Source organism: Mucor mucedo (assembly GCF_025094135.1).
Source record: "Mucor mucedo strain NRRL 3635 chromosome Unknown EV154scaffold_63, whole genome shotgun sequence".
Classification (NCBI taxonomy): domain Eukaryota; kingdom Fungi; phylum Mucoromycota; class Mucoromycetes; order Mucorales; family Mucoraceae; genus Mucor; species Mucor mucedo.
This window is the reverse complement of record NW_026252347.1, coordinates 190,609-212,931: the sequence shown is the minus strand read 5'-3', so window position 1 is coordinate 212,931 and position 22,323 is coordinate 190,609. Positions and strand designations below refer to the sequence as shown.

Here is a 22,323-nt window from a genome sequence, read left to right as displayed (position 1 = left end):
TCACACATACCAACATCTTTCATCCAGAAAGTTTATCCATTCCAAGGTTTACAATTAGGTCAATTTGTCTACGTTAATTTCTCCGGTGCGAACCGGCAACTCAATTTAAGAAATGTCAGTCTCCCCAGACATGCTATGCATACCACATTTTTCCATTATGTGTGCTACTGCTCTTTTTACTTATATTTTCACAATAATACAGTATTGTCCTGATAGTAAAAAGCCACACTCAAGGCCGGGATATATCTGTTAACGTACCGTTGTTTTTTATTTCAATACATCATTTTTTACTTTATCTGACAATCAAATCAGCCTTCAGCATATTCAATCTTAATAAAAGTGCCTTGGAGGCCTTTTCATATTCTGCACCAGCTACAAGAGAACGTTCAAAAGCCTGATCTCTCTTTTCCTTCTTCCTTGTACACAAGATCTAGAAAAATAAAAAAGGTAAATGGACTATATCAGCATTGTATTTTTTTTTCTACCTTTTCGTGGCTATTAATACGAGCTGCTATCTTTTCTTTTCTACTGATTAAAATGATTAAATCATCCTCCAGCTCATCAATAGGAATATTGAAAGAGGCAGCCATTTTTCTCATATCAACGACAGAGTAAGGTATACAATATTGGACCATGGCTTTTTCACGCACGAGTTGAATTAGTATATCTAAATGGGATGCGAGGTACATATCCAATTTTAATGAATGCTTGTAGTTTTCCAATAACTGAAAGCATAATGAATATTTTGACTTGTAAAATGCCTCGATCAATTCATGAAGTGCTGGTTCCAACGCCAAAAAACTCTTGAAATTCGTATTGTTCAATATTTGAGCCTGCAATTGACGACGATCCATCGAAACAAGAGCACATAATCCACCATAAATTGCTACATCATTTGCAGACATGATATCATTGAAATGGGGTGCGGATTCGAAAGAGACTTCTGTTAAATCGTTTGCTACCAAAGCGTAACGGTTAGGATAGTCAGATCCACCTAATAATGAAAGCGCATGGCAGCATTTTAATTTGGAAAGAATATCGATTTTGTCAGTAATGTTGGGTGTAGATTCTGCCCGGGAAATGTATGTTTGAACCACATGGGAGAAATTAGAATCATCTAAATAGACCTGGAAATTGCGATTGAGTTTCATAGAAAATCACCCTAATGCATAATCCCCTCTCCTTACCTTGATTGTATTGAAACACATATCAATAATATTTTGACTTGTAGCACAATAGTCTCGGGTACGTATATAATTTTTCATGGCAGCAGGAAGGTCACCTTTCTTGTAGTAATAATCACCCAATTTGGTATGAGCAACCTACAGACAAATTTAAAACAGAGAAAATGAGCTTGTTGTCACTTGTCTTGTTATTTTCAACAATCTTTACCCTAATTCCTTCTTTTGTAACACTTGTCTTCGCTGCTTTGAGTTCGTTTTCCAACGCATCCAAGGTTGCCTTATTTCTAAGCTGTGTTTCAGTGATCCAGTCTTGATCTGCAGGCAAAGTAGGACGATTTTGGCTACGCAAGACCGCATTCAAGTTGTCCAAGGTGTAATTATACTTGGTTGTGTTCATAGTGGTTGTCTTGATTTCATGAATGGCGGTTTTATAACCTTCCACAGCAAGTGCATCACAGCGTTTCGCAATGAACAGACTTCTTGCGATACGTGTAAAACCTGGAATGTGATTAAAAGCATGAACTATTCAACACTTATTTCCCATGGTACCTTCGTAACTGTTAATGTATGTCTCAAAGTCAAAATCCTCTGGTACCTCTACGCGTGCTTCTGTCATTTTTGTTCAGAAGAAAGAAAATGAGTTAAAAAGAGGGGGTAGGATTTCTTGCTTTGTCCGCCCTTCCTTTTTTTTTAAAGCTCCACTGATTTTGATCAAATCATGCTTGCTACCTCCCCTTTATATGCTAGACAATGTCAAATCGTATAAAAGAAAGTGAATGATAGGTATTTGTATATGTTTCTATTAATAAGATGAGATATGTATTAAGCTTGATTGCACCCTTATTTCTGTACATTAAAACGGCACACAGTGGTTCGTATATGTTAGATATGTAAAAATTATGAGATACTCAATTCATTGTAGTTGCGTTTTCTACACAATGTTGGGAAACTCTTAATGGGTAAGGCCTTTTTTATACATAAATAAGATATTTGTCTCAACAGGCTATGATAGCAAACAAAATATGTTTCACGATGGTATATGCCAGCAGATAAATGAGGTCAACGGGGACGTCGGCTGGCATACAATGGAATCGGATGACTGGATGTATTATCCTCAACAAACTGGTAAAAACCTAATACATTATTGTTTCAGTATCAATAAAAGCTAACCTTCTTGGATTAGTAAATGTGTCTTTGACTGCTGCCACGATATCCGCAGCATTGGGTAAAGAATGAAACAAGAGCTACATGTAATAAATTGACTGTCATCTTACTTTACTTATGATAGTCGGTGGATGTTGTGCCCCAAACAGATACAAGACGAGTGGATTTCTATTTCAAGATGATGGAAGCACATACTCTGAAACGGGAAATAAAATTGTTGCTATTTCCGATCTACCATTGATGCAGAACATTACAGTAACAGGCTGGTATATGAAAAAATTTGTCGATGATCATGCCATGGTAATGTGGTTAAAACGATTTTTTAGGATGTATTCTAAAGACTATTCTAGAACTTGACAGTGATACCATCCGTGCACCATCCCGACAAACAATCTATTTTTTTCGAAATCGCAGCTTTTGATCGAGGTATGATTATAAAGTATATATTTTATGATTATGAGGATAAAATGATTGGAAATCATTCCACTGGACTTTTGAGAAATGTGATCACAGTACCTGATATTACCGTGCCCAGATTTACACGTCGTGTGGTAAGTTACGATTTTATAATTTATGTTTATGATGTTAACAAAGTTGTCTAGTTGATTCAATTTTATGGATCGAGAGCCGATCCCATGTGCTTTTCATATCTTTACGCAGGCCTGTATGTATATAGCCCCTTTTCAACATTAGCCAATACATGTGCTAGGGTGGCAAATATATTACAGTATGTTTCACTGGGGAGCTTTGTGGTTATACCCATCATATTTGGTGTCATGTCCATGGTGTCCAGTTTTACTTTTCCACCGTAACTAAAATGACGATTTCCAAATGATCTTTCACTGTTCTTATTTGCTTTATATATTTAGACCAATCAAGTTCTTGTGCAGAACTCCGTCCCACAAGGTATTGATGTGTATCATTGTCATGCTTGGTGAGTGTTTTATGTAAGAATTGTAATATGTTGTACCAATCATTTTTAAAAAGGATCCTTTATTCTGAATCAAGCTTGGAATATACTTAATTCTCAGTCTAGTATTTTTCACGAATGGCTTCCGCGTGCTGCAAAAATTGTCGGTATGTATTATTCTTTCCAAGACTGATCTATCCATTGACTTTTACTGATGATAAAAATCAGAAATATTTCTCTCCTTTTTTTTATATGCTGTATACTTTTATCCGGTAAATGTTTGAATGTGCATAAAGTATCTGATGTAACTGACATTCTTTTACTTTTATAGGTTTTTTTGTGCTTTCATGCAAGCTATAGATTAAGAATAGCTAACCTGTTTGGAGCAATTACTACATGCACCTTGTTTGGACTTCGGATGGCACTGGATATTCCTTCTTATGCGATTACATTTGCAAGAAATCTACCCTTTCTAGTTATAAACTTACTAGCTGCTGTACCTACTATAGTTGCATACTCTGTTGTCTTACTTTATTTTGTAACAAGATTTATTACGTTTCAATCCTGTACAATGTGTAGTATCCGTTTTTTAGAGGTCCAGGATATCGAGGAAGAGTACGTCAAAGAGCTAATGAAGTCAAGAAAAAACGAAAGGAAAAAGGCAAGAAAGTTAAAAATTATACTAAATGGATACCAATGACTTATTCTGATAATAGAGCCGGAATCATGATTCTTGGTTTGCCACAGTTTGGACCCTCCTGACGGTAACAATTTGGCAAATAAAATTGTCATCTGTTACAGATATGGCCAAGCATCCAGGTGTGTTCAAAAAATATTTTAGAAAACTCTTTGGTCTTCATCAATACGTCAGGTGTGTTCTCTTTTAAGGATAAATTTAGTTAGTGAATTAAACAAACTTGTAACACTCATATTTGTAGAATTCCATTTGCAATCAAAACTTCCTTGTCGCTTCTTGTTTACTGCCTTGGACAACTGGTAAAGATATTCGTTAATAAAGATATGTAATACTGGCTTGGTTAATAACAGCAAAGTTTCTACTCCATAGATTCCTTTATTGCTCACTCAAATGATTGGTGTCGGTGGGGTTGTGCCTCGTCATATTTGTAGTTGGTCACCTTACCTATCGCAATTTCAATACCATCCTCAACCCATGGAGTTCGCTATATCGGCTTTCTTTTATATGCAAGTTTCAGTCTTTGTAGCTACTGTTGGAGGAGGCGGATGTAAATTACACTACTACTATTAATTTTGTCTATTTATTTTAACTAAGTACTGTAAAATAGTATGTATCATATACTCTCTAGGTATTATCCGTCGATTTACAAAGGACATACTTCGTCTACGAAAGGGTGATTACTTTTTGTTTAAAGGAAAACGGAACAATGGGTACGCTTTATTTAAATGTGCTGTACATGCTCTAATTCGACTTTAAAAACAGAATTGATTTGGATGATGCGATTCGATTTTTGGGTGTCGTGATTGGATTCGGTAAAGTAAATAAATAGAAACCCCATTACATAGACTTCTAACAAAACTGGTTTATTTAGGATTCACAGGAACACTGTATTTTATGGTGGAGATCTCCTTGATTGGCACGTTTGTTACCATGCTAATTTTAATGGACCGCTTCAGAGAATCCTTAATTCATCACTTAGGCTATGGTGTATTTTTTGCTAGTTTTTTCATTGCGTTTATTGTTCAGTTGCTGCAGAAATGTATTACCAACTTGATCTTTGTTGAAAGTCGCACACGGTTCAGTATTCAACATCGATCTCCCTTTTTACACTATTGGTATTTCATGATGCTCACATCAATGACCCGTGCTTTAACATCATACATTATTCGTACTTTGAAATTGGTCGTCAGATACCCTTTGTTCAGTCTTCGCGTAGATCGAAATGCAGAAACATGGAGTGTACGTCGCGGTGATGGAGGTAATATGCATATAAAATTGAATAGAAATGGTTGTACTAAAATTACGATGTAAAAAAAAACAGGGTTCACCGCGTATTGTGGCATGGTAAGCATATGTAATGAAACAATCACTAGGAGTTATTTTAACAGTAGAATAATAGCTTTTGGCGGAACATGAATATAACAATCCGGTAGTGCTTGCGTTTATAGAATGCATTTTGCATAGCACACAAAGTCTAAACTCCATGCCTGATGTTAAGACAAGTCAAAATACATTTTGCAGCCATCATAAAAAAAAGCTGATCATGGACCTGGAAAAAAGAATTTCGCCAGAAGAAGCATCCAGGGATATGAAAGGGTCTGATGCTACGTTAATTGCAGATACTAAAACCAAACCATGTCAAACCACTAGTTCAGCGAAAAGAGCGAAAGCACGTTGGTTTTTGGCCTACACCTTATCAAATAACCCAGGAGTAAGTTTTCTTTTTTTAAAAAAAAAACAAAATTAAGCGGCCCAACTAATAACCTAATATACATTGGACAGCTTCGACAATATCGTATGCGTGAAATGATCCATGAAAAGTCTTGATTTTTTTTATTTTTATCAATAAAACATAAATGTGATCCTCATCCCACCCCCTTTTTTGTTATACATCATTCCTTTTGATGGCAATAATCTGGATATCCCAGCCTCCGAACCAAGGTATTTGAAGTAAACGACAAATTAAACCTTGCTCCACTGCTTTATCTAAAGAGCCGATGGTCGAAGAAGCCGTAAAAGAAGCATAATACCTTTCTAACATTGGTTGCACCATCAACAATGCAAATACAACCGCTACACCAAGACAGATCAATAGTAAAAGCATCCCCTTACGCATCGTATCTGAGGACCTTCGCAACAATCGAATTTCATGCAGCGTCGATGATGAGCTAATCTTATACTTTTCTTCTCGAGAGAAAAATCGTCGTTTATATTCACTATCTTCATCGCCAGAAGACGCCATATCTGGTTCTTCCGGTTTTTTTTCTAACCAATGCTCATTGCCGTGATTCGAAATTGAAAATGTACGAGATGACCTAAAAGGATTCATCATTCGTGCACTCAAGTTCTGGTAATAATAAAGGGCACATCATTAATTATTACGTTTCTAATCAGATTCTCCAAGGAGGAGGAAAATAAACTTACATTCACACCGGCAGACACGTTTCCTAATGCTGCTGCTACACCGCCCATGTATTGCGCTCCTACTTCATCTACTGTATCCTGATCCTCACTTCCACTACTACTATTCGAATCATTTTCATCTTCAACATGTTCATTTAAATGCGATCGTATCGATTTATCATCAGGCGTCAAGACCGAATCCACATCCATGTCTTCTTGTAGAGACTTCAATACGATATCCGTTTCAATCTGTGCTTCCTGTCCATTGACAATGATCGTACCATTGTAATGTTCTACATCTTCACCCAATACATTGGACACTGTTAATTTCTCGGCTTTGGTACTAACGGTTTCTTCACGCACTGGCATCAATGAGAAATCCAATTCATAGATGGAGGTAGAGGAAGGTACTGTCATGTTAGCATGTATTGTAACTGTATGTCGCATCGGCTTCTTTTTCCCATCGATAAAATGAGATAGTAAAGGTTCAGAAATAGACAATACTAGTTTACTCGAGATATTTTTCCTTTTGGATTCGTCGGATATATCGTATAACTGGGCTACTATTTCATAACCTTTGGTAAATGCGCGAAGGTCGTAGGTTGCTTGTAAGAACTGGAAGGATTGTACGGAAGGTGCTGACTTGGGCTCATTGCTAGCGATTGTGGGAACAATGCGCTTTTTAGGAAGCACATTGACAGGTAAGGATCCACGCCGGCCAACAACATCAGAAGAGCCAACGATATGTGTACTAGGTCTACGCAATGGAGAAATCCCACTAACCCCACCTGTATCTTCTGATGCTCTCTTATTCACTTTCAATCGGTTGGTGACTTTATATTGATACTTGTCTTTATCATAATTTGTATGGATCAATAGCCACTCTTCTCCGTCATTCCCAGAAAGTGTACTATTGGAAAAAACAAGTGCTGGGTTTGGTTGTGAAAGGAAAGGTGGGGGACCCTTGGATTTCAAATACGCTTCAATTGCCTGGATCTTTTTAGGAGCCCAATTATTGGCTACGATATTACTAATGTACGAGGGGACAGATGTACCTAGATCGAGTGCAGTGACATAGGTGACTCGCACGGAGGGGATGGGGTGGTTGATGGTCGTGGTGTAAGGATCGATTGCTTCCAGAATCCAGCCTGACATATACAAGGTACCACGAGTCTTTTTACTATTCACAACAGGAAATTCAGGGATTGAACTTTCTACATACATGGTGCGTTTGTTGGGCGATGACGGAAGTGAGGACAGTTCTTGTGCAAGACATGAAGTAGCATACACTTCTCGGTTCCTAATATCGTTGATTTTTTTTTTAAAAAAACAATCGCTCCCTATATTATAAGAAAAAAGTAAAACCTTACTTGAATGGGAATATGGCCTTGATCGATTGGCTAATCACTCTGCATCCAGGATTGATTTGACGTACGAGATCAATATGTTCAAGTGTGTCATCATAACCCCTTCTTAAATCACTTATATCTGTCACAACTGAGGTCACTTCATCCACAGAAAAGTTTTCAATCACCTTGGTTGCTTTATAAATCATATAAGGATCGGGTACGATCAGTTTTGCGGCTGACATTGAATCCTCTATTGTTGGTGCCGCTACTTCCGATGCCTGTTCAGTTTTTTTCGGTGGCGATGATCCACTACTGGTCTTTACGCCGGACTTTTTACTCACCTTTAATCCAGACTTATTATTTTCGGATATCACTGTCCATCCAAATTGCTCATCCGTCTGCTTCAAGAAAGCCAGGGCACCTTGGGCTCGATCAAGAGGAGAAATCGGAAGTTGATCCAATGCTTGATTGACCTGTTCTTCTTCTGTCTGCATAGGTTTAACAGCTGGTAACTGTGGTGATGGCGGTAGAGCTGATGGTTGCATTTCCCTGACCCCTTCTATTTCTACACTTTTTTCTTCTTCTTTGACGATTTGTTTCGACACTGCTGCTTTCGGTTTCTCCGCAATGGGTACCGGTGATACTTCTTTATCGATGACGGTAGAAACACCATTGACATTTAAGTGGCATTGATTATCTGTGGTACCAGAAGAGACTTGGTCTGGTTTAATCAGGACAAGTATCTTCCCACGTAGAGGGATAATGAATTCCTCTGTATGCTCAATATTGAGCCAAACACCGTACGGATCGCACAACTTTTCCAATGCCGTGACACGAGATGGAGGTGGATCAATGACGATACTATAATGATTGTGCGAGGCACCACCAGCCCAACGTCTTTTATCAAGTCGGATCACGGATATCGTACTTGGTGGTACGACCGAGGTGTCGGATGTTTTCTTTTCTTCCTTTTCGGTAGTATCTGTTCTACGTGTATACTCGCACCTCCAATTCTTTCGTTCGTGATCATGTTTCAAATTAACCAATAAAGCGCAAGACAGGCTTTCGAGACTGGGTGGTGCGCCGAATGTTTGAAAATACTCTCTGGCTGATTGAACAGCAGCACATGTCTGAACCAAGAAACGGCTGGTGATAAAATTAATGACCCAAGTGGGGAATTGAGTGATTAAGATCTGTCGAGTAGATACTGTGTTTGCATCAAGTCGTTCTAATCGCCAGCCCATAAGGTCGATAGTAGCTCGAATATAACCCGAGGTTTCCTTGGGTAATGGTTTATATTGAAATGAATCACCTATACAAGATGTCTGCAAGAGATCGATACGGTATGCAGAGGTGTACTGACCATGGAAACAGACATCGTCACGTGGATTTACTGGCCAAGCTCCCTTCATCTTTGTATGCCAAATAGAGCTCGTGGGTGTCAACGCATGTAGAAATGTGGTAGATTCAAACGTATTGTCCCATATTTTTCTTGCTCCTGCACTTTCCAGTACGGCCTTAATGTCCCATATACTACAATCCTTCCAGGTCGATTCACTTAAAAAACCTCCCATGGGATGGTTGGGTATTTCTAGCTTCTTGATCGCAACATGTCCGTTCTCTTTTGTTGGGGCTTGAATAAGTACAGGTTCATAGGGTGGATGGATGTATTCCGAGAACTGCGGGTATATTTTCTGCAAGGCGACAGGGTCGTTATCAGGAAGGATGGTCTCAATTGCTATTTCAATGTCATCTGGTGGTGGAGGTGGTGGCGGTGGTATTTCAACATTGCTTATCGTCTCACTATATAATTTAAAGTTTTTTTTTTTTAGTCTCATGGGTATTAGAGGAGATGATAACAAAGAAGCTTACATATTTACTTTCTTGGGTACAGCAATGTGTTTTTGTTGTTGGGTAGGTGGGGATAATTTTTCCTTTTGTAAAAGGGGTGGCTCGACCAACAAGTGCTTGAAATCATTTGAACTTTGAGGCGAGAATTGTAATTTTGGGGGCGGTGTAATGATTGGTTCCACAACAGCTGAATCCATATTTTCCATGCCATCAACAAATATATCATCTTCTTCATCACTTGCACTACAACTTCTGTCCTCGTGTGTGGACAAGTTCCAAGATCTCACGGGCCATTCATTATCATTCACAATGAATTTATGCTGAGATGATGGTTTAAGTACCACGCGCACTCGAATATCCTCTTGTTCATCCAGTTTCATGGTTTCCTCCTGTTCCTCGTGGAAATACTGCATCAGCTTATAAGGATGCAAGATTTGGATGACATAACCAGCGGCCATGGGTCGTTTATAACATCGTACACAGAGTTGAGCAAATTTGTCGGACCATTCATGATTATCCGGTAATGAAATGGTTAATTCGGGAACATCATTGACTTCGATACGTAACTCATCTTTGAGTGATTGACTGGTTACTTTTAAATCCTCATCCCCTTCTTCTTCTTCATCATCATTCCAAAAAGGTTGTTTGTCTGGATAAGAAGACATGACTCTGGTGCGATTTAGTTTGGGTGAAGAAGGAAACAAAAGGGAAGAAGAGGACAGAAACTTGTTTTTTCTTAATGTTTGGTGGTTTTCTAAAGATTGATCCCATGACCTACTATGCCAATGATGGCGTTTGTTATCCAGTATGTCAACTGCAACAATCTGTCCGTTATCATAATTTTGTTCAGTAAATGTGTATTCCAGTTCGAATTGATTATTTGTGTAACTCGATGTTTGTATTTTAATGGCCTTATCGCATTGACTGATGTACGGGAAAGGCTTTAACTGGACAAGACCCGAAAGGAGAGTGGTTGCTATTGAATGACTGATGTTGTGTTGGTAATATACAGTTGCACGTGCATGATCAAATCGATTTTCAAAATGAATACACATGAAATAATCAGAGTCGTTGATTGAAGTGGATATATATTGAACATGATGTCTTTTTTTAATCGTTTGCTCAACAGATACAACTACCTCACTAAGCTCATTTAATATATTACGTCACACGTATTTTTTTTTTCTTCGTGCACGTACTTACTTTTCATCATTGGCAGTCGTCATTTTCGCATGAACTAGGCTCATATTCGAACTCGGTTGACTGGTTGAAATGATTTCTTTAAACAGTGGGCACCCTAACAAATAAAAGATTATTAGGACTCATACAATAACCACTACAAGTTTATTTACAGTGTGTTCGTATTCCTGTAGTCAATAGGGCAGCATACATATGTTGAAGGTTTGTTTCATATGTACTCAATTCTTTCACAGCCTTGAAGGTTTTCACCTGGCCTACCATATGAGTGTATATGTGCTCTTCATTATTTACAATACTCCATTGATAGTCTGGTATCGTTTGGAGATATTTCAATTGTTTTTCAGCACGAGTCAATGCTAATTTATATTTTTCAAAACTCGTCATTTCATGAGAAAAAAAATAAAATAAAAATGGAGAGAGAAAAAGAAAAAGTTTTTATGATTTGAAAGACAGATTTTGTATTTTTTCAATACTTCTTTAATGCTTTTTTGGCTCTGTCGTCTGTTCCGTCAAACTTTTTCTTCTTCATATTCATCAATATGAAGGATTTCTTTGCATATTCCTCGTCATGACTGGTATGTATATCGTTTTCATCATCTTCAAAGGGTAAAGAGGACAGATAAAATACCTCATCTCTGTCCTCCTCTTCATCCGAATCTAGAAAAGCTTGTATACTATCACAGGTCGTCACATCCACTGATGTATCCTCATCCACCTGTTTACGCTTGGTCTTCTCATCATCGGGCACAATATCGAACTCATCTTCCTTTTCTTCGTACTCCAAATTCTCCTCCAACTCAATAAAATCAGGTGCAAATGCACTCCAATTTTCTTCGTGTTTCGCTGTCCAAATGTAGATATTGCCAAAACTGCTTACGGATCCAATGATGGGTCGCACAGGATGCCACTAATACTAGAATGTTATTTTCCACGACCATGAGGCCTTCCCCCCCCCCCGTATCCTGTTTGTGACACTTACAGCAATATCGTCCAATGGCTCTTTGGGTCCCTCTAGAATTTTCACAAGGTTTCCCATATTTTTATCCCAAATGTAAATATTATGTTCGGCTTTATGTCCTGAGCCACCAATCACAAACTCACCATCTGCACTAAAGCAAGACTGGCTCCATTGTATGCGGTTGACCAAATCTTGAAATTTGTTACGCAGCTTGGGGATACCTGTTTTATCATCCACTCGGAAATATCGTATGACACGGTCATTTGCATTAATCAGCATATCACTATCATTTTTTTTTTTTTGTCATTAGATTGTCACATCATCTTACTCTGCCATTTTCACTTTACCGTCCATTCCTACTCCATACGATGCTTTTTATTGTTGTACTGCCAATTCGGGTTGTATAAATGATCTATCATTCCCGGTTATGAACGCATATGAGAATGCTTTTTTTTATAGGATTACTTACTTTATTTGTTGCAACATCGATAATGTTAAGATACCCTTTGGATGTACCTGTGTATAACTTGTTTCCTGTCTTGTTCCAAGCAACTGCTGTGACAAAAAATGCTGACCTGAATAAATAAATAAAAAAACGTATAAGTGATTCAATCCTATACGACATAGCATAAAAGCGTACGGCTTGATTGATTCATCTTTATCCTCAGGTTCAGTCGGCACTACTGTTTTCTTGATATCGTTTCCATTTATATCCACAATGACAGGATTTTCTTGAAATAACGCTGCCACAAATCGATTACTATGATAGAGGTTTAGCAACACGCCCATCCCACTCATATATTTAATACAATTTTTGTTCTCTTACTTGTCTTTTGGGTGCATGTGTGCCATCATCAAAGGTGTATCAAATCGAACCTTGACCTTCTTTGTGCCAAGTACTAAATCCCAATAGATACAAGTCCAATCTTTTGAAGCAGACAGTAGGTACCTACCGTTGTGTGACCAACTATCACATTGTTTTTTTAAGAAAAAAAAATATTTAATATACATGCATTGGTCAATTACCTTATACTGGCGACAGGTTTGACATGCCCCACTAAATTCCGTGACACACCCTTGGTGTCAAAGTCCCACACAACACAGCGTCCATCCAAACAGCCAGCTGCTAGTAATGTGCCGCGTCGATTGAATTTGCAATTCAACACATAGCCGTCTTCTAATGTCTCTTCAATAATTTGTGGGTACTCTTGTTCCCAGGGGTCTACGGCGGTATTAATTTAAACATCGTAAGCTCGCTTTGTTGGTTAATCGTTTACCTAATAATTCTAAATTCATGTAGGTTTTTTTTTTTTTTTTTTTTTGTGAAAGAAAAAAAAATAAATTTTTAAGCCGTTGATTTCTTTTTTTTTATGGTCAGCAGGAAAGAAATAGATGAAACACGAAAAGCATGTGGTTAATATCACTGCTACCGTGTAAAATGAGTTCTACTGATTAATGAAACTGCCTGTATAAAAAACAATATTTTAATTAAAGCATATCTTGTCAATGATAGCTAACAACAATTGGAAAAACAACGATTTGATACGGATAAGAAATAGATGCACAATTAGCTCTCAAACGAGAGTAACATCCGGGAATAGCTTGCATTATTATGCATTCCCTTTGTAAATTTTCTTGGCATCGGGAGACACGTTATCGTCAACAGCAAAGCCCATATTGTCCAATCAAACTCTGTCACTCGCAATTTAATCCAAGATGTACTACGCTTTAAAGAGGATTCCTGCCCGCAAACGAATCCACTGTGCCTGGTTATGGAGATACGTTTATGTGCTATTCTTAAAAAAGGAAGCCGTCGTGTATGTATAAGCGAAACAAAAGACGTGTAGTCGAGTAAAAGCTTGTTTCCGGGAGTGTGACATCGCAATCTAGCTGTCATTTGCATCCCTTTGATACTGCCGTACGAGGATTCTTCACGTTAAATAGGTTTCTAAAAACAAGTTTGCAGCATTTTCTATAGAACCTGAGCTTTTTTTAGCGCAGATGAATGTTTTGCCAATGCAAAAAAATATATAATGAAATCCCGAAAAAAGCGCGGCGTTTTGAAAAATGACGTCGGTTTCCCGTTACTTGTACCAAAAAAAAAAAAAAAAAAAAAAAAAAAAAGTGTTCTTTATACTTCTTTACTTTTTCTTTATACAATGAGTTTCCAAGTTAACTTTAATACACACGGCCCCGAATTAAATGCTGCTTATCAAGCAGTTATCAGTGAAAAGGATGATACCAACTGGTTGATTTATGCCTTTGATAAAGGCACTTACGACCTTCGTGTTCAAGAAACCGGTGGTAAATAAGCGCATTTAGAGATTCGTTTTTTCTCCATCTCTTAACCTATCTTTTTTTTCTTTCTGTCTGCAGATGGTGGACTTGAAGAACTTAATGACGAATTCTCGGACGGTAAAATTCAATTTGCTTTTGCCAAGGTCATTGACCCCAATACCGAACTTCCAAAGTTCGTCTTCATTGGCTGGGTAAAAAAAAAAAACTAGTTGCTGTTATCTATATTAAACTTGTTACTAACTTGCTGTTAAACAGTGTGGTAGCGGTGTTCCCGAATTACGTAAAGCTTTCTTCAATTCCCAACTAAGTGATGTTTCCAAATTCTTCAAGGTAATATATATAAAAAAGGAAATAAGGCAAAAGTAAAGTGACTCAGTTAGGATTGTAGAGTTTCCATGTTCAAATCAATGCTCGTGATGAAGCCGATGTGGATCCCGCACTTATCATGAAGCGTGTATCCGAGTCTTCAGGCGCTAATTATAGTGTCCATAAAGAAAGTTCAAAAGCACAATCCAGAGTTACACCTGTTGTAAGTATGTCCCCCCCCCCCCCCTTCAGCCCATTTTTTTTTTTTCGTCTGTTACTTTCATCCCTAACGGCCTTTATTAGAACTCTGTGTATAAAAAGACTGAAATTCCTGATATCGCTGCAATGCAACGTGAATCTATGACCAAAGAAAATGCTCCTACTCCCGTTGGTACCAATTACAAACCCGTACAAACCGCTCCCAAGAAAATGGAACAACGTTGGAACATGGCTCAAAACCAAGATACCGGTGCCAACGCTGTTCGTGCTGAACGGGAAAGACACGAAAAGGAAGTACGTGATCGAGAAATCGAAAAATCCAGACAAGTCTCTCATACCCCTCCTCCTGCTCCTGCTCGTCCCACTTTCCAACAAGATGATTTCGCTGCTAAGCAAGAGGCCGAAAAGCAAGCTGCCGCTGCTCGCGAACAGGAAGAAAATGAACGTCGTTATCAACAACAACAACAACAACAAGAAGAAGAAAATCATCGTCGTCAACAACAACAACAACAAGAGGAAGAAGAGTATCATCGTCAGCAACAGGACGAGGAAAGACGTAGACAAGAACAAGAGGGAGAAGAGAGACGTAGACAAGAGGAATCTGATAGATTGCGTCAACAAGAAGACGCCAACCGAAAGCGTCAACAGGAGGAGGCTTATAGATTACGTCAACAAGAGGAAGCTGACAGAAAGCGCCAACAGGAGGAGGCTGATAGAAAGCGTCAACAAGAAGAAGAGGAGGAGGAAGAGAGAGAGCGTAGAGAAGAGGAAGCTGAACGTCATCGTCAACATGAGATTGCTACTGCAGAACACAAGCGTCGTCAACAAGAGGAAGATCAAAAGCAAGCAGCACTTCAATCCCAATTAAATGATACTGCAGACCGTGCTGTTCATGCAGCCGCAGGTGCCGCTGCGGGTGCTGCCATTGCCAGCACAGCTAAACACCATCAAGGTGTATCTGCCACTGTTCTTTTTGCTTATGAAGCCAGTGAAAACAATGAGATGACACTTCATGAGGGTGAAATTGTGCATCAAATTGATCAAGTGGATGAAGGATGGTGGTTTGGTGTGAGTGAGGATGGTAAGAAGCAAGGTCTTTTCCCTGCCAATTACGTTCAAATCTTGGAAGAGGAGGAGGAGGAAGAAGTGCCTGTTCCTCAAGCTCCTCCTGCTCCTGCTCCCCCTGCCCCTGCCGCTCCTCCTGCTCCTCAACAGCAAAATGATGGAAATGTGGCTGTGGCTCTTTATGATTATGCAGCAGAAGAAGATAATGAGATCTCCTTCAATGAGGGCGATGTCATTACTCAAATTGAATTTGTGAGTGACGATTGGTGGCAAGGTCTTGCTGCCAACGGCAAAAATGTTGGATTATTCCCTGGTAAGTGTCCTATTAAACATTTTAAATTTTCATGCATGAAATTCTGACACTTTGAATCTTTAAATCATGTAGCAAATTATGTCGAGTTGCAAAAGTAAAAAAAACAAAAAATTAAATAAATAAAAAAATGTACAAATAAAGTAGCCTTTTCAATCAAACAATGCATTGTCTTTCAAATGTTGCTGTCTTTTGGACATTGGCTTACGTACGTCAATTCTCATAATCCTTTATACACCGGCTAAAAGTTGTAGGTGATTTAAGCTTGATGTCGCATATTGAACATTACAACTTGCTATTGCTCTTTTCAACAACTATTATTCTCCAAAACTATGGAAACCTTTACCTTGCTTCTTTTTATTCCCAACTACATCTATTACAAAAATATCGTTAGGCTAAAGATATCAGTATTTTTAAACACCCTTTTTTCAGTACCATCTTCACCGGCAGAAGTTGAACATTCTTCCGGTATATTCTCCCGGGTGATTAGGTACAACGTAGTGCTGCCATACTTTCATCCTGATACGATCTATGAGATAGTCCCTTTTTGTAAAACAAGAAGATGCCTGTCAGGGGTGAAAGAATAATAAGTGGACCCACGATTATTTTATGTAAAACGAAACTACATAAAGCAATGGCACCAGCCTCACCAAACAACAACCATGTTAGGACAGTTGTACATGAAAAAAGGAAGAGAAGATGTTTGATAAGCAAGAACATGTTTTATTTAATAAGCTATTTTCAACCTATGCCTTTTTCGTACATTTTTTTTTTCTGCATAAATTGACGTCATGTGGCTACTACACTCGAGCCGACGCTGTTATTTCCAAAGGTTAAGGTATATGACGAGTCACTTGCATCAAACAAACATGTAACAAGCATTGTATTTACATTAATTGTATGAATCACATTTGGATAAACATATTCATCATGTTGTATCGTCATTCTGACGTAGACAAGATATAAATATAAAAATAAAAAACTGAGTTATAATATCTCTGGTCTTTTATGAACAACAGAATTCTGAATAGAACAGCCCTGATCAATTTTCATTGTAGATATGTATGTAACTGCGCACCAACACATACTTCATCATTCAATGTAGGACAAGATCGATTGGAAGAATTTAGATATCATTTAAGAGAGACGGTTAAACAGTCTTCAAATAATGCTTGTTAAATTCTGGAATTGCGTTGAATATGACACACTGATCACGACTAGCAAATAAATTGAAGAGCCTGTTTGTAGTTTCTTTAAACTTTTGTACCCTCAAAGTGATTGATTTTCCTACATAATATAATACAAATAGCATAATTACTGGAAAACGACTGTACCTAGAAAGCCTTTCAGACTAAAATGATGGTGTGATTTGTTAACATAACACACCATTGAAATTTTCAGGTAGAATACCAGTATCATCTTTAAAAGTAAGTGCGGAGAGAAGCTTTCAAGTGATAAACACAAGAGACACAGGTAGTTGATCGAAAATAGTAACATAGAAATGCTTTTTTTGTACTACTGTAAGGGAGGGCCGCGTATGACATTATCAATATGATACTCTTTGGGTGTTTGTAAATCACGAAAATTAAAAAGTGACTTCTGTACAACCGTGTGGTTTGGTTGATAAACCCATCCTAGGTCTCATTGAAATCATACAGATCTCTTGCTGTGATGACGACGATAGGAAAGTATTTAAATGATGTGTAGATAGCGAGACGACTGACGAATGACTCACGGTATTTAAAGATATCAAAAAAAAAAAAAGTGAACACACATAAAACACAATAGGTTATTTGTTTGTGGACAAAGCGCGCCCCTACCCAAAGCAAGCCAGACCAAAATAAGGCAAGTTGATACTCCACACTAGTATGTTTTAGGCAGGTTTGTATTACCCACAGCAAGCCGCCAAAAATTTTACTCCTAACATCATTATTTTTTTTATTTTTATTTTTTCCTTTTTCTTTCCTAATAAAAAAAGAAATTAATCTAGATCATGGGACAAACACTTTCAGAACCCATTGTTGAAAAGACAACCCACGAAGGCAAGAACAGCAACTTGATGTATGCACTTTCTTGCATGCAAGGATGGAGACTTAGTAAGTTTAGTTGACGGGTGAATCTTATTCTTTCATCTAACTTTTTTTTATTGTTACTTTAAAGCCATGGAAGATGCTCATTGTGCCGAATTGGATTTAGATGGCACCAAGGCTAGTTTTTTTGGTGTCTATGATGGTCACGGAGGTAATACTTAAACACGCATAAAAAAAAAAAACTTTCTTTTGTTTTATCTGACAGACTATCCCCACAGGCTCCACAGTGGCGCAATATACAGGACAGACGCTCCACCACCGTGTACTTGAATCACCACTTTTTGGAAAGAAGTATTATACGACAGCATTAGTTGAATCGTTTATGCAATTGGATAGAGAGCTGATAGAAGGTAAATTTTGAATTGTGTGCGCAGTGATATAGTAAGGAGGGATCCATAGTAACACAAGTCATGATAGACCAAAACTTTTCTTATGATCCTTCTGGATGTACAGCAGTGACTGTATTGGTGACACCCGATCAAAAGGAAATCTACTGTGCCAATGCTGGTGATTCCAGATCGGTGATTAGTACGGCTGGAAAGAGCAAGCCATTATCGTATGACCATAAACCTACCGACCCCAAAGAGAATCAACGTATTGTGAATGCTGGTGGATTTGTTGAATTCGGACGTGTCAATGGTAACTTGGCACTCTCGCGTGCCATTGGTGATTTCGAGTTTAAGCAGAATAATACTTTACCCGCTGAACAACAAGCAGTGACTTGCGATCCTGATGTTATCAAACACACTATCGAGAGTGAGGATGAATTCATCGTCTTAGCCTGTGATGGTATCTGGGATTGCATGACTAATCAACAAGTTGTGAGTTATATCCGTCAAGCATTATCTCAAAAGACAAAATTAGGTGAGATCTGTGAACAAATCATGGATGATTGTTTGGCTGTGGAAAGTGATGGTGGTGGCTTTGGCTGTGATAATATGTCTGTTATCATTGTTGCTATTTTGAACGGTAAATCAGAAGAAGAATGGTATGATTGGATGGCTGCTCGTACTGCTCCTCCCAAGAAGGATGGTTTAGGCAACGATATCGTCATGACTCAACCATAAAAAAAAAAGAAAAGAAACCATTTTGTAATTAAACAACATACACACATTTTATTTTTATTATTTCGCCATGGGTATCACATCTGTCTTTAACACTCGGTTTGTCTTTTTACGAGGCACAGGAGCTGAAAGAAAAGGCATTTCTGTTAATTTTTTGTTTGCTCTGGCACTCCTTCTTTTTTTTTTGTCTTTACCATGCTTGTTCTCTCGGATGTAAAATTTACGCAACATTAAAATTGCTTCTTCATGAAAGAACCCACCTTCGGAAGGATACCCTTTGGATTGACTCGTATCCAATCTTGAGCTTGAGATTTTTTTTTTTAATTGAAATTTTCAAAATTGTACATTTCTCTTTGCTTTCTACTTACTCTGTATTGATATGAAAAACAGATCCATTACCACCAAATTTCTCATTCCCACATCCAAAATACACATGTCGGATACCCACCTGTCTTAATGCTGAAGCACACATCACACAAGGTTCCACCGTCACATACAAATCTACATTTTCAAAAACGCTACGCTCATGTTCTTTTAAAATCTCATCAATAGCTTCAAACTCGGCATGCCGTGTCGCCTATTTTTTTTTTTTTCTGCTTGTCAGTTTCTATCATTTCTTTTTCAAAGAAGAGGGACGGACCATGGCTTACATTGTAACTCTCATTAGGCTTATTACGACCTCTTGCGATAATGGTCTCATTGTTTAATACAAAAACGCAACCCACAGGCACTTCAGAGTGGTCATACGCATCTTGCGCTACAACAAGTGCTTCTCTCATAAATGCAGCATTATACTTTGACATTGTGTATTGAGATGGTTGAGTCAAAACCGGCTCGAGAAAAAGAAAAAAAAAATGGCCAGAAAAACCTAAAAGTGACTGTTTTGTTGCTTGCTTTATGTGTGTGTGTGTATGTAAGCATTGCCCGTGTAACGCTCTTGTTCGTAAGTGATTAACTACTTATCACCAACTATTCATTAAAGCTAGAAATATAAAAAATGCATTTGCATGACGAACAAATATCTGCTTATAAATAATATGACAAAATATCATATTGTTTGTCCGCAAAAAAAAAAAAAAAATTATCAGACATGGTAAGGGTCGAAAACTCTGCATCCATGATAGTGCTTAGCAACCCGATTTATGTCTTGATGAAACCCTATTCTTTATTATCAGCTTCATATTCTCGGATACCCACATGGGTGGGAATTCTCGACAAACTTCTATCCGAGCGAGGAGGAGTGAACCAGAATTCTCTTTCTCTACTGAATAATATAAACCCTTTTGACACTTTTCCCTGCCTATGTTGGCTCTGGGGATAGCACCGTCCAATGTTTGCAGAGAGAAAGATAAGCGTCCACTGGTATATTTTACAGAGAATTTTCCCTTGTTTTGAATGAGAATTTTCTAAACATCAAAGAGACCCTATCAGGGAAAGTAAACAGATATTTAATTGAGTCGATACTATTTGAACCAGAAAAAAAGAAACACTGGTTGGGAAGGACAGACTGAACTCAGGAATGACGCTATGGTATTGGTAGTTCGTTGCATGAATTGTGGCAGATAATACATTTGGGACCAACAAGCTGGCATAACCATACTTTGCTTTTTCATGGAATTCTTGTCTGTGCTGTCATGGATTTGTTGGATTGTTATTTCAGCCTCCTTTTCCTCCTCTGGTTCAGCTTACCCATATCACTTGCCAAGTTTTTTTTTTTTTTTTATATATATATCACTGGCCTTCAGGTTCAACATCACCTCGGTTTTTGGCTAATTAGAGATATTTGTGGATTAAAATGTTTTATTCTTTCTGTCAAATTTTTAAGTTTTGTCCCGTTGATTGTTGTACAGTGATGAAAATTCATTCTTCATCAAAAGGTATCTTCAGATACCTAAGTGTATCCCCTTTGAGGCACGTGACTGTACGTGCTGATGTCTACAAAGACACGGGTACAAACTTGTCGTAACAAGGTTAGAAGGTTGTAGGCTTATTTTTTTTGCCAAAAGAGAATTCGACCTCGATCCAAATCCTTCACGTTTGAGCATTTGGATAGAGGACTAGCAGCTATGATTATACTGCTTTTCTGATCTTTCTAGAGACCTTAAAAGCCTGATAAAATCTCCTTATAAAAGGGCAGTGTCCTTTTTAAACAGTTCTAAAAAAAAAAGGGACACGAAGCCTAAGCTTGACCACTTCTTGGTTACCATCTTTACGGACCTGTTCATTAGGGACCAGAAGACGCATTCTCAAGCTCTGTGAGACAGGAAAAAAAAGGCTAATTATACGCGCACCATACTTTTTGCTTGAAAAAAAAATTTCGCGCACCATACTTTTCTGTGCCGGTCAAATAATAAATTCCGGGTCGGACCAAAAATAATTTTTGCACATAGAATTTTTTTTCTAGCGCTGGCGGACCATACTTTTTTCGCTGGCGGACCATACTTTTTTTCGCTGGCGCACCATACTTTTTTCGCTGGCGCACCATACTTTTTTTCGCTGGCGCACCATACATTTTTTCGCTGGCGCACCATGCTTTTTTCGCTGGCGGACCATACTTTTTTTCGCTGGCGGACCATACTTTTTTTCGCTGGCGCACCATACTTTTTTCGCTGGCGCACCATACTTTTTTCGCTGGCGCACCATACTTTTTTTGCTGGCGCACCATACTTTTTCTCGCGCACCACACTTTTTTTTCCTTCATTCTTTTTCTTTTAAACTTTTATTTTTGAAATGAATTCAAACGATTCACAACAATCTTTGAGCGAAAGCCAATTGTTAATTAACAGTCTTTTATCTGTAATCAACCCTGCCGACGAACCCAAAGACAGTTTCGAGGAGACCTTTGACAGACAAAACGCTGAGCAAGCTATTGCCGAGGAAACAACGACTGATGACTACGACTGGGAATGTCTTAGTGAGCCTGAGGAGGAAGACGTTAGTGTCGAAGCCACACGACATGTCTCTTCTTTCGCCGAGACTGTTTCCATCAATGAACGAGTCATCGAATTGAAGGCTGCTTTCGAAGCCGAGTTTCCCGTGGGAAAAACCTTTGTCGACAAGGACACTGCAAGACTGGAAATACAGTCTTTCAGTAAAGCAAACAACATCCCCTTTGAGACTTGTAAAAGCGACAAATCATACATTAAGATGATTTGCAAACATTTTGGCAAATATCGTGCCGCAAAGAAGGGTGAAGGTAATATAAATTAAAATCTGCGATAAGGTCGTATAAAATAATTCGATAAATTAATTGCA

General features: G+C 38.2%; 7 protein-coding genes across 7 annotated transcripts; 3 read left to right on the top strand and 4 right to left on the bottom strand.

Moving 5' to 3' along the window:
- Window positions 1–245: 245 nt before the first annotated feature.
- EV154DRAFT_513290 (26S proteasome subunit RPN7-domain-containing protein) lies at window positions 246–1,834 on the bottom strand. The gene is made up of 5 exons (XM_051602013.1): window positions 1,734–1,834; window positions 1,393–1,682; window positions 1,188–1,322; window positions 486–1,127; window positions 246–430 (listed from the first exon to the last, which is right to left on the bottom strand). The coding sequence occupies exons 1-5, from the start codon at window positions 1,798–1,800 to the stop codon at window positions 293–295; spliced, it is 1,272 nt and encodes a 423-aa protein (XP_051456320.1). The 5' UTR covers window positions 1,801–1,834; the 3' UTR covers window positions 246–292.
- A 372-nt stretch (window positions 1,835–2,206) lies between these two features.
- Window positions 2,207–5,702, top strand: EV154DRAFT_538691 (uncharacterized protein; the record flags this gene model as incomplete). The annotated part of the gene is made up of 14 exons (XM_051604297.1): window positions 2,207–2,309; window positions 2,368–2,409; window positions 2,473–2,648; window positions 2,699–2,899; window positions 3,228–3,282; window positions 3,336–3,425; window positions 3,645–3,796; window positions 3,975–4,129; window positions 4,197–4,254; window positions 4,325–4,486; window position 4,628; window positions 4,827–5,213; window positions 5,277–5,299; window positions 5,355–5,702. 14 exons carry the CDS (start codon window positions 2,207–2,209, stop codon window positions 5,700–5,702), a joined length of 1,953 nt encoding a protein of 650 aa, XP_051456319.1.
- A 69-nt stretch (window positions 5,703–5,771) lies between these two features.
- Window positions 5,772–11,025, bottom strand: EV154DRAFT_268848 (uncharacterized protein). The gene is made up of 6 exons (XM_051594692.1): window positions 10,911–11,025; window positions 10,758–10,855; window positions 9,580–10,701; window positions 7,729–9,510; window positions 6,380–7,658; window positions 5,772–6,302 (listed from the first exon to the last, which is right to left on the bottom strand). The coding sequence occupies exons 2-6, from the start codon at window positions 10,769–10,771 to the stop codon at window positions 5,841–5,843; spliced, it is 4,659 nt and encodes a 1,552-aa protein (XP_051456318.1). The 5' UTR covers window positions 10,772–10,855; window positions 10,911–11,025; the 3' UTR covers window positions 5,772–5,840.
- Window positions 11,026–11,224: 199 nt separating this feature from the next.
- On the bottom strand, window positions 11,225–13,012 carry EV154DRAFT_564979 (WD40-repeat-containing domain protein; the record flags this gene model as incomplete). Its single annotated transcript, XM_051605872.1, has 8 exons — window positions 11,225–11,665; window positions 11,738–11,999; window positions 12,064–12,128; window positions 12,186–12,291; window positions 12,357–12,476; window positions 12,543–12,683; window positions 12,743–12,938; window positions 12,994–13,012. The coding sequence occupies 8 exons, from the start codon at window positions 13,010–13,012 to the stop codon at window positions 11,225–11,227; spliced, it is 1,350 nt and encodes a 449-aa protein (XP_051456317.1).
- An 803-nt stretch (window positions 13,013–13,815) lies between these two features.
- Window positions 13,816–16,288, top strand: EV154DRAFT_268674 (uncharacterized protein). The gene is made up of 6 exons (XM_051594691.1): window positions 13,816–14,020; window positions 14,093–14,205; window positions 14,270–14,344; window positions 14,403–14,543; window positions 14,624–15,917; window positions 15,990–16,288. Exons 1-6 carry the CDS (start codon window positions 13,876–13,878, stop codon window positions 16,013–16,015), a joined length of 1,794 nt encoding a protein of 597 aa, XP_051456316.1. The 5' UTR covers window positions 13,816–13,875; the 3' UTR covers window positions 16,016–16,288.
- A 1,595-nt stretch (window positions 16,289–17,883) lies between these two features.
- Window positions 17,884–19,133, top strand: EV154DRAFT_513275 (phosphatase 2C-like domain-containing protein). Its single transcript, XM_051602012.1, has 4 exons — window positions 17,884–18,010; window positions 18,075–18,155; window positions 18,223–18,354; window positions 18,422–19,133. The coding sequence occupies exons 1-4, from the start codon at window positions 17,908–17,910 to the stop codon at window positions 19,069–19,071; spliced, it is 966 nt and encodes a 321-aa protein (XP_051456315.1). The 5' UTR covers window positions 17,884–17,907; the 3' UTR covers window positions 19,072–19,133.
- On the bottom strand, window positions 19,129–19,897 carry EV154DRAFT_544355 (cytidine deaminase-like protein; the record flags this gene model as incomplete). Its single annotated transcript, XM_051604594.1, has 4 exons — window positions 19,719–19,897; window positions 19,437–19,645; window positions 19,263–19,372; window positions 19,129–19,193 (listed from the first exon to the last, which is right to left on the bottom strand). Exons 1-4 carry the CDS (start codon window positions 19,869–19,871, stop codon window positions 19,129–19,131), a joined length of 537 nt encoding a protein of 178 aa, XP_051456314.1. The 5' UTR covers window positions 19,872–19,897.
- Window positions 19,898–22,323: the final 2,426 nt, after the last annotated feature.

What these genes read in the sequence shown, in the direction of transcription:
- EV154DRAFT_268674 (XM_051594691.1), top strand. Translation starts at nt 13,876, where the DNA reads ATGAGTTTCCAAGTTAACTTTAATACACACGGCCCCGAATTAAATGCT. An exon ending in AGTTCGTCTTCATTGGCTGG is followed by an intron (nt 14,206 to 14,269) that starts GTAAAAAAAAAA and finishes GCTGTTAAACAG; the next exon opens with TGTGGTAGCGGTGTTCCCGA. An exon ending in AATCCAGAGTTACACCTGTT is followed by an intron (nt 14,544 to 14,623) that starts GTAAGTATGTCC and finishes GGCCTTTATTAG; the next exon opens with AACTCTGTGTATAAAAAGAC.
- EV154DRAFT_268848 (XM_051594692.1), bottom strand. An exon ending in GTACCCAAGAAAGTAAATAT is followed by an intron (nt 9,511 to 9,579) that starts GTAAGCTTCTTT and finishes TAAATTATATAG; the next exon opens with TGAGACGATAAGCAATGTTG. An exon ending in ACGTGTCTGCCGGTGTGAAT is followed by an intron (nt 6,303 to 6,379) that starts GTAAGTTTATTT and finishes TATTATTACCAG; the next exon opens with AACTTGAGTGCACGAATGAT.
- EV154DRAFT_513275 (XM_051602012.1), top strand. Translation starts at nt 17,908, where the DNA reads ATGGGACAAACACTTTCAGAACCCATTGTTGAAAAGACAACCCACGAA. An exon ending in CATGCAAGGATGGAGACTTA is followed by an intron (nt 18,011 to 18,074) that starts GTAAGTTTAGTT and finishes GTTACTTTAAAG; the next exon opens with CCATGGAAGATGCTCATTGT. An exon ending in GGATAGAGAGCTGATAGAAG is followed by an intron (nt 18,355 to 18,421) that starts GTAAATTTTGAA and finishes AAGTCATGATAG; the next exon opens with ACCAAAACTTTTCTTATGAT.
- EV154DRAFT_513290 (XM_051602013.1), bottom strand. Translation starts at nt 1,800, where the DNA reads ATGACAGAAGCACGCGTAGAGGTACCAGAGGATTTTGACTTTGAGACA. An exon ending in ATACATTAACAGTTACGAAG is followed by an intron (nt 1,683 to 1,733) that starts GTACCATGGGAA and finishes ATCACATTCCAG; the next exon opens with GTTTTACACGTATCGCAAGA. An exon ending in GTATTAATAGCCACGAAAAG is followed by an intron (nt 431 to 485) that starts GTAGAAAAAAAA and finishes TTATTTTTCTAG; the next exon opens with ATCTTGTGTACAAGGAAGAA.